Source organism: Protopterus annectens, chromosome 2.part1 (assembly GCF_019279795.1).
Source record: "Protopterus annectens isolate FY-2018-M chromosome 2.part1, PAN1.0, whole genome shotgun sequence".
In the NCBI taxonomy this organism is placed as follows: Eukaryota; Metazoa; Chordata; order Ceratodontiformes; family Protopteridae; genus Protopterus; species Protopterus annectens.
The window spans coordinates 1,449,765,999-1,449,781,899 of NC_056729.1; the positions used below are offsets into that span (position 1 = coordinate 1,449,765,999).

Genomic DNA, 15,901 nt, shown 5'->3' on the forward strand with positions numbered 1-15,901 from the left:
TTAGAACCATGAAATCCTGCCAGTATTTCAATTAAGCAATCCACTAAGCAAGACTAAAACTTACACTGGAAAGACAGTCAATGGACAAGACCTCCAATATGAGAATGATAAACACCTTCTTCATACCCTGCCCAAAGTGATGTCGACAACAAATATCTTGAATGCCAACTGAGCGAAAAAAAAAAGTCATTGAAAACATTCGCAGCAAGATTTTGGGTTATTATTATTTTTTTTTTTTTTCAGAGGGGGCATGCCCCTCTGCAACCCCATGTAGAAGGACATACTTACTCCAAAGTCAGACAACAGAGGAGAAAAGTGAAAGCTCTGCTACTACTGAATTTGCTTGGAGCAATATTCACATGCACAGCTGGCATTCTTAAAGCTTGCTGCTAAACAATGGACAAGTTCCTGCCCAAAGTCTCAGGTTCATTATGATGCAGGAGAAAGGGCTTATACTGAAAAAAAGAAAAGAAAAAGAAAAGAAAAAAAGTTCTTGCAGAAGATTGACCAAGGAAGCATGACTATTATTTATTTGACAATTGTTAACTGGGTTAGTCTGACTAGCAGCAGTCCTTTTTCAGTGGAGGCCCGAGGAGAAAAGCTCCAAATAGTACAAGTAATAAAAGTAATCATATGGTGGATTATAGGAAGAGTGTTATAACTAAACTAAACATATACAGTTAAAAATGTCTAAGCGTAAGATGAAACAACATACTAGATATGGTCAATAAACTGAAGATAATAGACTACAGAGTGACTAAGTGCTCACTCCATTCTAATGGGCAAATAAAAAAGAAACGTCTTCCTGGAAGTACACGCAAGATGTTAAAATACTGCCCTCAACGATAGGTTCCACTGGTGGAGTGACCCAGAGCTCCATTTCCTCTGTCCACATCAAGCATTTCTGAAGAGAACACAAAGGGGCTACAGAGGCTAGTCCATATAAGACTCCCTAACCTCGAGACCTTTTCTCTCTAATGGAAGGGTTACTGGAGGTGGTTATAAGAAGAGAAGGTCTTGTTGTCCTTGTATGTTTTTAGAGGTATCGGCCTCTAAATTCTTTAAGACCCCTACTCCAGGTACAAAAAGGATAGGCAGAATTGACTCAGTCCTACCTCTAAGATACGCGGTTCTACATCTGGATGACAAATGGGGGGGAGGTGTAAATCAAGTGTGTGATGGTGGTCTTGCTGAGAAAGGCGCAGGGAAAAGAAGGCTGCACTGTACCCAGTGTTGCTTTTAGACAATGTTCTCCAAGTGTGCACTCTCTCTCTGACCTAAAAGGACTGATAAAATGAAAAGTAAGTCCGTGCATGTTCAATGCCTAGGACTGAACTCTGGGCTCTCTTGAAGCAGCAAACCCCAGCAGATCTTTCTCAAACTGAGTCACTGACTCCTACTGGACTAAGCAGAAGACAGAGGAGAAAAGTTCTTAACCATGAATACACTGTTGAACACAACAGGGACCTCAGGGAACCACTATTCAGGTGCAAGCCATCTATTGATATGTTTCTGCTTCTTCAACAAGAGACAGACAGTGTGGCAACCCAGGAAATACATTCCAAAGTGGCTATCATAAGTGCTCCTGTTACAGGCTTCCTGTTGTCAGTAGATGTTGAGAACAAGCTCAGGCCCTTGCTAGTCAGGAAGTAAATGGCAGTACTCATCACCACCATGAGGGTAGGCTTACCCTGGCCTTATAGCTGCATGAAAAAAAAGGAAGATTTAAACTTGTTAAGCAAAAAATGCTGGAACTTTTCAGTGACAAATATGAGCACTGAGATCCAAACTCTGTAACTGGCATGACATAAACATTAGGTACAAGAGCAAGACATGTTCTCCTGGACCAAAATGTGTGCCAGCAACATGTGCAGATCACATCAGATGGGGATGAGACAGATAAAACAGCAAAAAAAAAGAAATTTTGTTAACCTGTTAACCTCTGCAGATGGCCTCAAGGTCAGACTTTTTAACTTGTTAACCACAACATTTACTATCCCTGTGATTATTGCAAATACTGTTGCTTGTCTTCTACTATGCTAGACCCAACCAAAAACTGAGCCTGTGCGTTTACAGTATTTATCATGACAATACAAATAAGGAAACATACTACATTTGAAGGAGGGGGTATTCTAACTTGGTAAAAGCTAAAAAACAGCTCAGAATTAAAGTGAGTGAAGAGTGTAGGGAAGTACAGATGTTGACACATTTGTTTCACACTTAGAACTGCTTAAATTAAACATCGTAGCAAGAAAATTGACTTTGGTCATTTATTCTGCAAAGTAAAGATTTTCAATAAATGCTTTGGGTACTTTCAGACTGTTGGGAGTTAAAAGGTTATATATCATTCACACCCTTTCCTAAAAAGCACAAAATCTAGAAAAGAAATGCTCTGTCACTCACAGCAAGGTGTAAAGAAATATAAGTTTACTAGTAAAGATTTTGAAACATGTATGCAATAAATTGTTCTTAGTTTCTTAATGTCTTCTAAAGACATGCTTCTGGAGCATTTCTCCCCGGGCCTCCGCTGAAAACAGGATCTGTGGAACCTAGTCGGACTTTCTCGGTCAACAAATGTTAAATAAATAAATAAATAAAAATAATGAAACTGGACAGCTCTGTGCAATATATTTTATACATTTATCAATATCAGCACTGTTTAAGCACTCTAAGCTGGAAATGAGAAGTTATGTACCTACCATAACGTTCCATGTTAGTTGTCTTCTCTCGCCTTCTTTCTTGCTGGATGGGTTCGGAGCCGATCCTCGGCTCCGACTCGGCCACTTACTAAATCTCGAGAGCTTATTTTACTGGCTCGAGGCAACCCTATATCCCATGATGCTAGGCGATAACTCCCCAGATCTCATTTGGAAGCTAAAAAACCTAGCATAGGCCAATAAAACAAAATCCTCCAACTGGAAGGAGGAGGAAGAGGGATAAAAACCTCCAAAGATAATTATTTACATTACATATATCCTAGGACACCTAGATAGTGAACAAAGGAATAAAAGGACCCTTCAAGGAAGGGAAGATCTTCTCGGTCTGTCCAGGCTAGGGGGATGGTGGGTGGGATGCAAGAAAGAAGGCGAGAAAAGGCAACTAACATGGAACGTTATAGTAGGTACATAACTTCTCAATGTTAAGTTGTCAATCTCGCCTTCATTCTTGCTGGATGGGACCGCGTCCCTAGCACCTTCATCCTGGGTGGCTCATTGGAACAGACTCTTAAGAATGGTGGAACCAAATGTTGCTCTGTCCCTGGAGGCCATGTCCAATTTGTAATGCGAAACAAAGGTATGAGGAGAGGCCCATGTGGCTGCCGCACAGATAGGTTCTATTGGTAGTCTAGCTTGAAAAGCTGTAGATGTAGCTAGTGCTCTAGCTGAATGGGCTTTTGGCTTAGAAGTTAATTCCCTGCCTCTGAGTTGATAAATAGATGTAATCACAGAAGACAGCCACCTAGATAGGGTTACCTTGGAAACAGGAATGCCTTTATTATTTTCAGAGTACGATAAAAACAGTTGATCAGACTTCCTTATTTGTTTGGTTCTATCCAAATAGTATCAGAGCTGGCGGTGAACATCTAGATAATGTAGCTTTTGCTCTGCTCTATTAGTATAGTTTGGGAAAAAAACTGGGAGATCAATTGATTGATTTAAATTTGTCTGCGAAGCCACCTTGGGTAAGAAGGATGGAACAGTCCTTAGAGAAACTCTGTCTTTATGGAAGATTAAGTAGGGAGGACGAATGCAGAGGGCGTGAAGCTCTGATACTCTCCTAGCAGAAGTAATGGCGACTAGGAAAAGTGTCTTCCAGGAAAGAAATTTCAATGAACAGGAGACCGCAGGTTCAAAGGGGGGGAGAATTAAGGATGTTAAGACTAAATTAAGATCCAACTGAGGTGGAGGGTCTTTGATCGGAGGCTTAAGTAAATATACACCTTTAAGGAAGGCTTTGCAAAGCTTATTGGACATGATGTTGTGGTCCGATAAGCCTGTATGAAAATTCGATATGGCTGCCAACTGAACCTTTACTGTAGAGGCAGAAGACCCTGAATGAAAAATTTCGGCTAGGAAGTCTAAGACCGAATGAATTGGGGCAGTAAAGGGATCTATATTCCTTGCCTTTGCCCAGAAGGAGAAACGTTTCCATTTACTAGTGTAAATCCTTCTGGTGGAAGATTTAAGGGAAGCTACTATGATATCCCGGATGGGATTAGAAATCATAGGAAGCCTGGCTAAGGACGGAAGTGGAGCAACCAAGCAGTGAGGTTGAGAGAATGTAGGGATTGGTGCAGCTGCCCCAGCTGATGGGTCAACAGATCTGGAGCTGGGTCCAGATGCCAAGGCTGTACCAAAAGATAATGATGTAGGAACGGAAACCATATCTGTCGAGGCCAATAAGGGGCAATGAGAATCAACTTGGCTCTCAAGGCTGTTGCTTTCTGAATTACTTGTGGAATTAGAGGAAAGGGTGGAAAGGCATAGAAAAGTCCCTGAGGCCAATCTTGGACTAGAGAGTCTCTGAGTGGATGGCCTGGAAGGGGGAAGAGGGTGAAGAAGTCGGGGCATTTGCTGTTTTGGGATGTAGCAAAAAGATCGCAGCATGGAAGACCCCACTTCTGAAAAATCTCTTCCGCTACCGATTGTTTGAGAGACCACTCGTGTGGCATGAGTATGGCTCTGCTCAACCTGTCCGCTATGAAGTTGGACTTCCCGGGGATATGCGTTGCTATCAGAAACCACTGAGAGGAGATCGCCCATTGCCAAAGTCTGAGTGCCTCTCGATACAGGGGATAGGACTTGGTTCCACCTTGCTTGTTGATATACCACACTACGGACATATTGTCTGTTTGGATTGCAATAGTTCCCAGGGGAAGAGAGTCGTGGAGGGCTTGCAATGTTAAAAGCACTGCTCTCATCTCTAGGACATTTATGTGCAGGTGGCGCTCGAAAGGTTGCCAAGTGCCATGGACCATCCTGCCCTGAAAATGCCCCCCCCCCACCCGATCAGGGAGGTGTCCGATGTCACCGTGGTGACCGGGGGAGGAGGAACAAAGGGTCTGCCCTGATGGACTTGAGGGGACAATATCCACCAGGACAGATGACTTTTGCAAGTTTAAGTTATCATGATCTTGTGGTGCATGGGGAGTTGCTGAAAAGACCATTGGGCGAACAACATCCACTGTAGAATACGCATGTGAAACGCAAGGGAAGAAGTGTTATGGCGGCCATAAGACCCAATACTTTCAGGACATACCTGGCCTGAATTTTGTCGCTCTGAAGAAGAACATGGACATGGTTTTGAATATCTAAGACTCTTTGGTCTGTTAACGTTGCTGAAAGTTGTACGGTGTTCAAGTTGGCGCCTATAAAGGTAATAGACTGTCAAGGTGACAAGGCAGACTTTTCGAAATTTATAGAGATTCCTAGCCCTCTGCAAATGTGAATGGTGTAAGCTCTGGCTTGGAAAAGTTGATGCCTGGTGGTGGTAGTGAGGAGCCAGTTGCCTAGATATGGAAACACCTGGAATCATTGCTGTCTCAGGTGAGCCGTAACCACTGCCATACATTTGGTGAACACTCTGGGGGCTGTAGTGAGACCAAAGGGCAGGGCTCTGAATTGGTAGTGACTGGCCCCCAGCCGAAAGCGGAGAAACCTTCTGGAGTGCCTGTGAATTTTGATGTGATAGTACGCATCCTGAAGGACCACGGAGCACATCCAATTGTCCTTGCCCAGAAATGGCAGAATGGACTGTAGCGTGACCATCCGGAATCTTGTTCTCTTTACAAACTTGTTCAGTTTGTTGAGATCTAATATTGGTCTCCAGTCCCCTGTCTTTTTTGGTACCAAAAAGAACCTTGAGTACATTCCGGATCCTAGTTGGTCTGCTGGGACTGGCTGGATGGCTCTTTTTGCTAGCAGTTTTGATATTTCTGATACTGCTAGTTCCCTTAGACCGGGTGGAACGTCTGGAAGGGTTCCCTTTTGTTGAATTGGGGTTTGGATAAAGGGAATTTTGTAACCCTCAGATATGATCGACTGTACCCATTTGTCTTGAGTAAGGGAAAGCCTGGCTATTGGGTACAGTGACAATCTTCCCCCGACTGCCTCCGAAGGTGGACAATCGGGCAACATCTCAGGGATGCTGGAAGGGTTTGTCAGAGAGAGGCTCCCTGCTACCCTGGTTTTGCGGACCCCCTCTGCCCCTAGGGTGGCGTCTGTTGTTGTTACCCCCTCTGCCTCTGGGGGTAAACTGACCTCTTGCGTCAGACGTGACTCCTTAAGATTTGCGGAACCACATTTTCCCACCCTTCTGACCCTTAGGGTATGGTCTTGAAGGGGTGGAGAAACGGACTCCTACGGCAGAAAGAGTCTTGCCATCTTGCTCACATCTGGTAAAGGTGTCTTTCACTTGAGGTCCGAACAAAGCCAAACCATCAAAAGGGGAATTTGTGAAAGACACCTTGAAAGGGTCCGCGAAATTACACAGCCGCATCCAGGCGTGATGCCTTAAGGCCACTCCTGTGCCTGCGGCCCTACTCGCTCCATCGGCTGCATATGAAATCAGACGCATGGAGGAGTTAGCAATCGAGTTCAGGGTTCCAAGCTGTGAGTTTATTTTATCCTGGGACCCAGCAGCTGATGGATCCTGTAAGACTTCTCCCAACTCTTTGAGAATATCTCTCTGAAGGCGGGTGAAGTGACACAGGTAATTCAGCGACCGCATGGCAAAGGTCGCTGAAGAAAACATCCGCCACCGCACCTATCCATGGTCCTAGAATCCTTATTAGGAGGATGGATAGGTACTGAAGGATCAGCTAGTTCCTTCTTGGTGGCTGCAGCCACCACCATGGCATCCGCCGGTACACCTTTTGTTAGGAATTGCTTGTCAACTGGTGCTGTAATGAATTTAGATGGCCTCCGAGGGGTGGGTTCCACCGAATCCGGGGCCGACCACGCCTTCCAAGCCACTACTTCCATAAGGGGGTCGAAAGGTGGAGACATCCAGGAGGTGGAGGGTCGAGAACCGAACGCCTCCAGGTACACTGACTCATCCTCGGAAGGATTAAGGGAAGACCAGTTCCCCCTCTGCTTCAGGATTTCTAGGATGTCTGAGAAAGAGACATCCTCAGAGGGGGACTTTGGGGATCCCTCCGACTCATCCAAGTCGGTGTCAGATGTAATAGACTCAGGGGAGTCCACATGCTTCCTCTTACATGTCCTCTTACGCGGAGGCTCCACTGACAGGTCAGGAGAAGCCTCAGAAGAGGAAGAAATTCCCGGTGGGGAAACCTGAGGCATTGGATCTCTGGGTCCGGGAGCAAGAGAGTGAGAAGAGACATCAGCAGGCACTGTAGTGGGAGGAGCTGACCATTGATTAAGCCCTGGGGCTAGTACGCTCCTCATCACCTCGAAGGCCCCTATCAGAAAGGCCAGAGGGCCCCCGCTCCAAAGAGGTAGGAACCCCAGGCCACACCGACAGGGAAGGCGTCGGGGCTGAGCTCACCAGCGCCGATGTGCCGAGAAGGAGAACGGAGTCGGACAATGGTCCGATGCCACTCGCCCCCTTGGAGCCGACGAGAGAGATCAGGCGCCCGGATCCCTCCAATGAAGGTATCAAAGAGGAGATCGGAGTGGAAGATGAAGGAGCCGAAGGGGGAGGTATCGGCTCCGACGCCACAACAGTCACGGCTCCGAGGAGCTCCAGCTCCAAACTCTGAGGGAGAGTCGAAGGAGGAAAAATAGGTGGAGTCGTAATAGCTGCCATCTGATGAGATAGGCTAGAGATCATCTGGGCCAATGCCTGAGACTTTAACAGCCTACTTACCACTCTCTCAAGGTCGTGATCTGAAAGTCTGGATGACCAAGAAGATCGGGTCCGATGGCTCCGCTCTGAGAGCAGGGGAGACCTTGGAGCCGAATGGATGGACTCCAATGAAGGGGATCTTGACCCCTTCTTAGATGGAGCCAACAGAGTCAAAGACACGTCGGCTCCAGCTGGAGCCGACAGCAAAAGCATGGGCTCAGAGGTATCGGCACCGAGTGGTGCCGAGACCGGAACTTGTGACTCAAAGGGATCGGCTCCAGCCGGAGCTGATCTAGGCACAGACAAGGAAGGAGCCAGCAGCCAAAGGCTTAGTACTTGTAGCTGACTGTTTTGCAGGTTTCGAGGGCCTCCCCGATGCAGACTTAGTCGGGGAGCCCTCGGGCTTTAACAAGCCCCTCAGTATAAGTTTATTCCTGCACTCCTGCAGGACTCTTGGACTGAATGCATGACATACTGAACAAGAGTCCTGCAGGTGCAGGGGTCCCAGGCAGTAAACACAAGAAGTGTGACCGTCTGTCAGAGACATTTTCTGACAGCACAAGTCACACTTCTTAAAGCCTGAGACCTTAGTTTCTTTAAGTTCCTTCGACATAACAGTGTCGAAGGTTCACAAATGTAACAGAAAAACACACACACACTCTCGAAAATTATAAATTAACAATAAAATGTTAATAGGGATACTGACACACCCAAACACTCCACAGGATCCCTAAGAAAAATTAGGAAAGGGGCAGGCTTAAGGCCTAACCTAAGAGTGGAGGGGGAGGGATATAAGGGATAAAAAGGGAAGGTATATAAAAAAGTAATAGAGTTAAGGGTAGTTACTAACTATTGAAAGAAATAACTAGGTGAAAAATTAACTCAAAAAGGGTGACTGAACACTATATATATAAGACTTACCAGGAGCTGGTAAAAAAACGCACCTCGCAAGCGAAAGCGGCAAATGAGATCTGGGGAGTTATTGCCTAGCATCATGGCATATAGGGTTGCCTCGAGCCGGTAAAATAAGCTCTCGAGCTTTAGTAAGTGGCCGAGTCGGAGCCGAGGATCGGCTCCGAACCCATCCAGCAAGAATGAAGGCGAGATTGACAACTTAACATCAATCTTTATCATTTTGGTGTCACCTTAGAAAAAAATCTTAATGTCTGTAAGATTCACACCATTAGCATCAATGTCTTTTCAGAGGAATGCACATGACTTTGAATTTTTCAGTTACATGATGTATGTTTGCAAGAAATGAACAAAACAGTTGCATTTAGTCTGTTATAATGCAGATTTTCAGAGCTGTTTAACCAGCATCAAAGTAACCTGTTCATCTGCAACACTACACACCTGGCTTCAAAAATGTATCCGGACATTATAAACAGCGAACAAGAAAGATAAGTTTAATCCTATGGCTTCCTCTTGAGAAACATACTATCTTGCGGTTGCATGGAGCACAGTCTGATTTTAAGACCTGGATAATGTCGACCACTGACAGATGTCACAAAACATTTTGAGTACCTGAAGGAAAAAAAAATGGATGAAAGGGCTCTTAAAAGACTCAGTGGCTGAACATCTGTCAATATAGGGCTACCCACTACCTGGTCTCAGTAGACATATATCAGTAATGCTGCCTGACTGCTTGCAATTAGGATTCAGTGTCTGTAAAGACATACATCCCATGGATGGAAGCTGAGGAGTCCCTGTCTTCACTCTCTAGAGAGACAGGTAAGCTGCGGAGAGTCAAAACTCACTAACAGTGGGGTTTCAGTACTTCATATGAGCTGTGGACTGTGACCAGGTAAGTGGTCTGAAAGAAGGCAATGAAAGAGAAGTATCATGCCTGCCCACATCATTATATTACAGTTTTCAGATATTCATACTGTTTCACCAGGATGTATGTTTTCTTATAGATCCGAAGATGGATAAAAAGGAGAACCATGATTAAGAATGTAATTTGTATATCCATCATCTGAAATTACTGGGTCAACTTTTCTAAAATCATCAACAATATATCACAAGCAGAAATTACATTACACTTCTTACTACTGGTTTCTTGTGTTTTGGTGGTTAAATATACACCTTTTTAGCAGACTATAGACATTAGCTAACTGCATCACTACCTAACATTGTGCAATGAAATGGATAAGGATCCTAAAATGGAAGGTGCAATTAAAGACTTGTACTGTAAAATGTATATGAATATATATATATATATATATATATATATATATATATATATATATATATATATATATATATCAACTGTGCTTTGTTAAAAAAAAAAAAAAAAAAAAAAAAAAGGCACAATATTTTCATGTGTATTTTATTTGAAATCTCAAAATTAATGGCCATAAATGTACAAAAGATATAGAAAAACCTCAAATAGTCTTTATAAAACTAAAGCTACAACAGATTGTATAAACCTGGCAGCAGAAAAAGAAATGATGTAATTCCTTATAAAAACATGCATCATTTCAAAAGTGATACAAATGTGTTTTCTATGACCATAACTTTTAAACATTTCCTTAGAAGTCAACATGCTCAAAATAACAAAGTGTTTTGAAAATTAGGACAGCTACCTTGAAGATACTTCAAGTCTCCTTATGCAGATGACATAACAGAAGGTTATAGCTTGAAACTATACAAATGCACATTAGTATAACAAATTAAGACATGTTAAGTACTGCAATCTGATAGAATATGCACACATATGAATAGGAATCCTGACAAAGTATGACCTCTACAGTAGTATGCTTCGATTAAGTATAGCAGCAAATAATGAAATTTGGAATGAAGCATGAGATATCACTGGCATTATTAATTAAAAAAAGCATGATTACAGTTCTGCAACCTACCACGACTACTTTAATATACGTGCACTGAGCGATTTTCTGTAGTACTTGCTGGACAGACTAGTATCAGTCTTGACAATAATACTGAGGCCAAACTATACCCAAGAAAAGGAGAAGGAAAATGCAATCTACAACTTTTTTCAGGAGCAATCTGACAAATGCAGATGTTATTTTCCCATATCTGTTTAGGCTACTATTGAGACCATTTCCTAGAAATAGTAAGAGTAGATGAAACTGATAAAAGTACTTTCCATAAGCATCAAGCATATAAACAAAGAGAACTTCTGAAGTGGATCCAACTAAAGGATTTGCTCCTTTTCCTGCTCTGCACTTTATACAGTATTTTGATGGTCATGCTTGCAAGAATACCACCTCCTCAAATCAAAAAGTCCATTAGTTGCTGTCAAACAAAGAGGCCATTCAGGAATTAAATAATTTTCCAAAAAGAATATTTACTATGCTATAAATGCTCTTGCGAATATATCCACTCTAACAGAGCTGCATCTGCACTCAAACAGGAAAAGAGAAAGGAAAAATAAGGTGCCCACTTCAGACATCACTCTCAAAGATGTGTGGAGAGCATTCACACATCAGCATCATCTTTCTCTAACCGACTGTCTAAATGAAAGCTCAAGCAATAGGGCACACTCCTAAGCAGCAATGGAATAAAAAGCTGTTGGATAATGCAAACAAGGACAAGGTAATGTATGACAGAATGCCTTGCTTCCAGAATACAGATGTAAGTTACTGCAAGTCTCCAGCACTTCTGGAAGGCTTTACGTGGCAACAGATGCTGCTAGAGTCTCACAGATGGGAGTCGTGCTATCAGTATGCAGATCACTACAGGCATAATGCTAGCCGCAGCAGTTCTGAAGTCTGAATTTACTATCTGTGACTGACAAGCACAGCAGTACCTAGTCTTTCTATAATGCAATGCCTTCAGTGCAGTATAACATTGTTAATTTATCCCAATCGTTTAAAATATTACTCAAGGTGCAAGAAGCACGATTTACTTCTACCCCACCAAGCAATAAACTAGAATCAACAAATGCTGCCATAGGCATGTACATGTGCTTTCTGCATGCTATGTAGGTACAACAAAACAATGCTAGCAAGTACTATATCAAAACCCTGCAGGCTTTGTACACATTTACTTTAAGCAAATCACAAATGTTTCAGTGCCATTATCCTGCACACAGCACCAACTTGAGACAGAAAAATCCTTCAGTTACATCATCAGCATATATCATTACATAAAAATAAGCAATGCAGCAAGCCTTGATATTGGCATATTCTGATTTAAAAAAAAATGATTAACTTCAATTATTGGAAAAAGCAGTTAGCTGAAGTAAATGGGGCCCACTATCTGAAAAGTTAAAAACCCTATGACACAGGTTTCCTTTAATTTCCTTTAACACGATTAACATCTCTGCAAACTACAAATACAAAGCCCATTCAACTTTAAAGAGGCACTTAAGTTAACAGAGAAAAAGAAAAAAAAAACACTGTTTAGCCAAGCTACATTCTATTTAAAACCTGCATTTTGCTCTAACTTTCCTTGCCTTCACTTGTGCATTTCATTTTGTCCTTCATACAATCAAAATACTGGTCTGCTTGAAGTATCATGTACCATTCCTGACAGCCTTGTAATGTATTCCACAGGTAAAACTATCCCAAACTTAAATCGAATTAAAACAGATGTGGTCCAAATCCAACACCAGAGCAGGAGATCATTAAGGAAAGTTTTTTTTTTTTTTTTTTTTACAGAAATCCATAGTTCCTTAAACAAGGACAGACAACACAACTTTACCGAAATGGTAAAAATTCAAATGTATGCAACAAACATTTGCTGCATTTTCTTATATAATTACACATTATTTTACATATATTAACAAGTCAAGTTTTCGTACTTTTTTTAGGGTTTAAATATATTAACTTCAAAACATCCCTGAGATTTGATATAAAATCCATCACCATTATACATGACAAATGCTGGACTTTAACGGCTGTTTGTTCACTCTTCTACAATCATATCCTTGAAAGCAGAATATTCGTTTTCAGCAGAATGCAATTTTTCACATATAAGGAACAGGCAGGACCAGTTATTAACATGGATACATGTGAAAATGCGAAACTTGTTAAAATGTGGCTGCCTTTAAACAACCTTAAGTATTAATACTGGGAAACAGTCATTGTTTACTTACTCAATGACCAAATGCTGGACATTGCAATGCCCTGCTGCATAAGCACTAGTCAGTGAAGGATCGAAGTTAAAAAGCATTTAAATATAACAGAATGAAAATTCATCATTAAAATAGCACGCGAGTACCTAGCTGTGATCTCAGCTGGTTGTTAGAACATCTGTGCTGTCACAGTCAACCTCCTTTTCCCAATTTTTACAGGGGTAGGGGGCACATCAACATTAGTCAATTAAACCACATCACCTAGAGCCAATGTTTACACAGCTGAGTCGCTAGCCCAAACGCGGTAAAACTGTTTTTTTTTTTTTTCTTTCTTTTTTTCAGACATGATACTGTACTTTAAATATACTGAAACATTTTAATTAAACTTACATGACTTAAAAAGTTGTAAAACTTTTCTAAAATAAAATCTAAAATGCAGAAGTCCAGTACTGTAGTGAGTAATTGCAAGTAAAAGTAAAATGCTTGGTTTTCAGTGTTTTTTTTTTTTTTTTAGGTAACACAATAACCTAGTTGTTGCTATGGCCATTTAAAGTCAAGTAAAAACAGGACATTTGCTTCCAGTCTTCATGCCACGGCATCTCATTATTTCAGCATGATCTGCAGAAGTCCCTGCTGCAATTCTGTGAACCTGTAAAACAAAGACATCAAACAGTAGTACTCTGCAGCACTGTTAAGTATATACACCACCATAGTGGGGGTGGGGAAACAAAAAATGTATTAAAGGTGCTAAACTAAAATTAGATAATTCTAAAGGGTAACTATTTGTACCACATATGTTAAAAGATTTCTTTAGTTGACACGAACCTTACAAGTTTTATGTACCTGAAGAACAAAAACCACGAAGAGACATCAAAGGTCCAAGTAGATAAAAACAAACAAGTGGTCTGAGTGAGTTTATTTTATTGTAACACAAGTTTTTTGTACCTGTTAATAGTTTAATAATAATAAAAATTAAAGATGAAAGTTCACAGAAAGAACACAAATCAAAATTACACAAGTGGTTCCTAAAACAGAATTCCCTTAAAATCAACTGAAGCAGTCACAAAAAAAAAAAAAATGAAAGTTATTTACTTACCATAATGATAGATCTGTGTTGTCTGCATCCATCCTTCCTCACCAGATGAGTCTTCAGATCAGACATTTGTCCTCTCAAGGCTTTGGCCATCAAACTCAGACTCCTCCCCTTACCCATAACCTCTCTGCAAAACCCAAATGACTTCAGATCGAGTTTGCCCAAGGATACAAACAACTTCATAACAATAATAACAATAATAACAACAATACTATAAAAGATTATCCAATGGTAAAAAGAATGCTCATAAGCTGATCTGGAGTTAGAAAGTGCACTTAAAGGCCTTCAGAATAGGTTGGCCTAGTCAGCCAGGATAAAGGAAAGTACAGTTGTGTACACTTACCATAAATGTAGATGTTCGATTGTATTCACTGTTGCAGTGATCACCTGTGGGTTATCTCTGCTGTGGTAGCCCTCGGCCAGTCCGAATACCAGAGTCAATGTTTTTCTGCGTCGGCTGCAGTGGCCTGTAGTCTGATGTCAGGTCGTCAGTGCTATAAAGCAAGGCAGCCGATGTCATTACATCAGTTTTTTTGCCCTAACCAGTCAGAAGCACAAAGAAATAAGCTAAAGTGGTCCTGGTGGCTAAAAGCCACCACGGGAGGCTTATGTCCCCCTAGGTGAAGAGGATATAAGGGGGATGGAGGGAGGGAAATCAGGACTGCAACAGTGAATACACTTGAACATCTACATTTATGGTAAGTATACACAACTGTGTTATGTTCTTTGTGTTTCACTGTTGCAGTCATCCTCTGTGGGAGGATTCCCAAAGCTGAGGAGAGGGGTGTAAGTATAGGTTAGAGTCCTAGGCATGGGTCAAGCAAGCCCTGCAGAACTGCAGAGGCAAACCCTGCCCTAGATTTCCAAAAAAGAGGTAGTTGGTAATGCTTTGTAAAGGTATGGACAGAGGTCCAGGTGACAGCTTTCAAGATGTCCTTGGTGGGGACTCCTCTGAGGAAGGCTGTGGAAGTGGAGGCTACCCTAGTGGAATGGGTATGAGTAGACTTGGGGGGGGGGTTCCCATGTAGTCTGTCGCAGAAATGGATACAGTGTGATACCAATTTGGAAATGGTTTGCTTGGAAATGGGCTTCCCCTCTGCCCTGAGGCAAAGCTGACAAGCAGCTGGTCTGTTTTTTTGAAGGGTTTAGTAAGGTCCAGATAGTATCTGAGCTGTCTGTGCACGTCTAACAAGTGCAGAATTCTTTCCTCCTTGTTTTGAGGGTTGGGAAAGAAGGTGGGTAGGTGTATGGCCTGGTTGAGGGTCACATCAGATACCACCTTGGGCATAAAGGAGGGGTTAGCCCTCAGGGAGACCCTGTTTGCATGGAAGATGATGAAGGGTTCAACAGCCATGAGTGCCTGAAGTTTTTAAACTCTTCTGGCAGAGGTGACAGCTAGTAGGAAGGCAGTCTTCCAGAAGAGGTATTTCAATTCTGTTGAAGCAACAGGTTGAAAGGAGGTAAGGTTAGTTTTTCTAAAACATAATTCAGGTCCCAGGCTGGCGTGGGAGGCCTTCTGGGAGGTCTGATATTAGAAGCCCCTCTGAGGAATTGTTTAATCAAAGGATGAGAGAACAGGGGTAGGTCTGAATCATAATGGGCTGAAATGGCTGAGGCATGGATTTTAACAGAAAAGAAGGACAGGCCACTATTGAGCAATTCGGCTAGGTAATCCAAGATAAGAGGGATAGAAGGGTGTGAGGTACTGGCCCCTCTGGACTGGCTCCAGGAGCAGAATCCTTTCCATTTCCCTGCATAAGATTTTCTGGTGCTGGGCCTTCTGGCCTCTGTGATAATGTCTAGGACCTGTTTGCTTAACAGGAACTCTGTTAGCTTTTAAGGTATGCTGAAAGATGAAGAGTCTGCAAGTCTGGGTGCAGTATCTCCCCCCTCACCTAGGTCAAGAGGTGTGAGATCAGTGGAAGCTGCTTGGAGGGGCTGTAAGGTCAGGCTGTGCA

General features: G+C 42.4%; 1 protein-coding gene across 1 annotated transcript in view; it reads right to left on the reverse strand.

Annotated features, from left to right (window-relative positions):
- Positions 1-10,122: 10,122 nt before the first annotated feature.
- The window catches only part of N4BP2 (NEDD4 binding protein 2), a 1,502,684-nt gene continuing 1,496,905 nt past the window's right edge, over positions 10,123-15,901 (reverse strand). Inside the window, exon 16 of the mRNA XM_044062929.1 lies at positions 10,123-13,499. Within this exon, the coding sequence (XP_043918864.1) occupies positions 13,454-13,499 (46 nt within the window). The 3' untranslated portion in view covers positions 10,123-13,453. The remainder of the gene's footprint in view (positions 13,500-15,901) is intronic.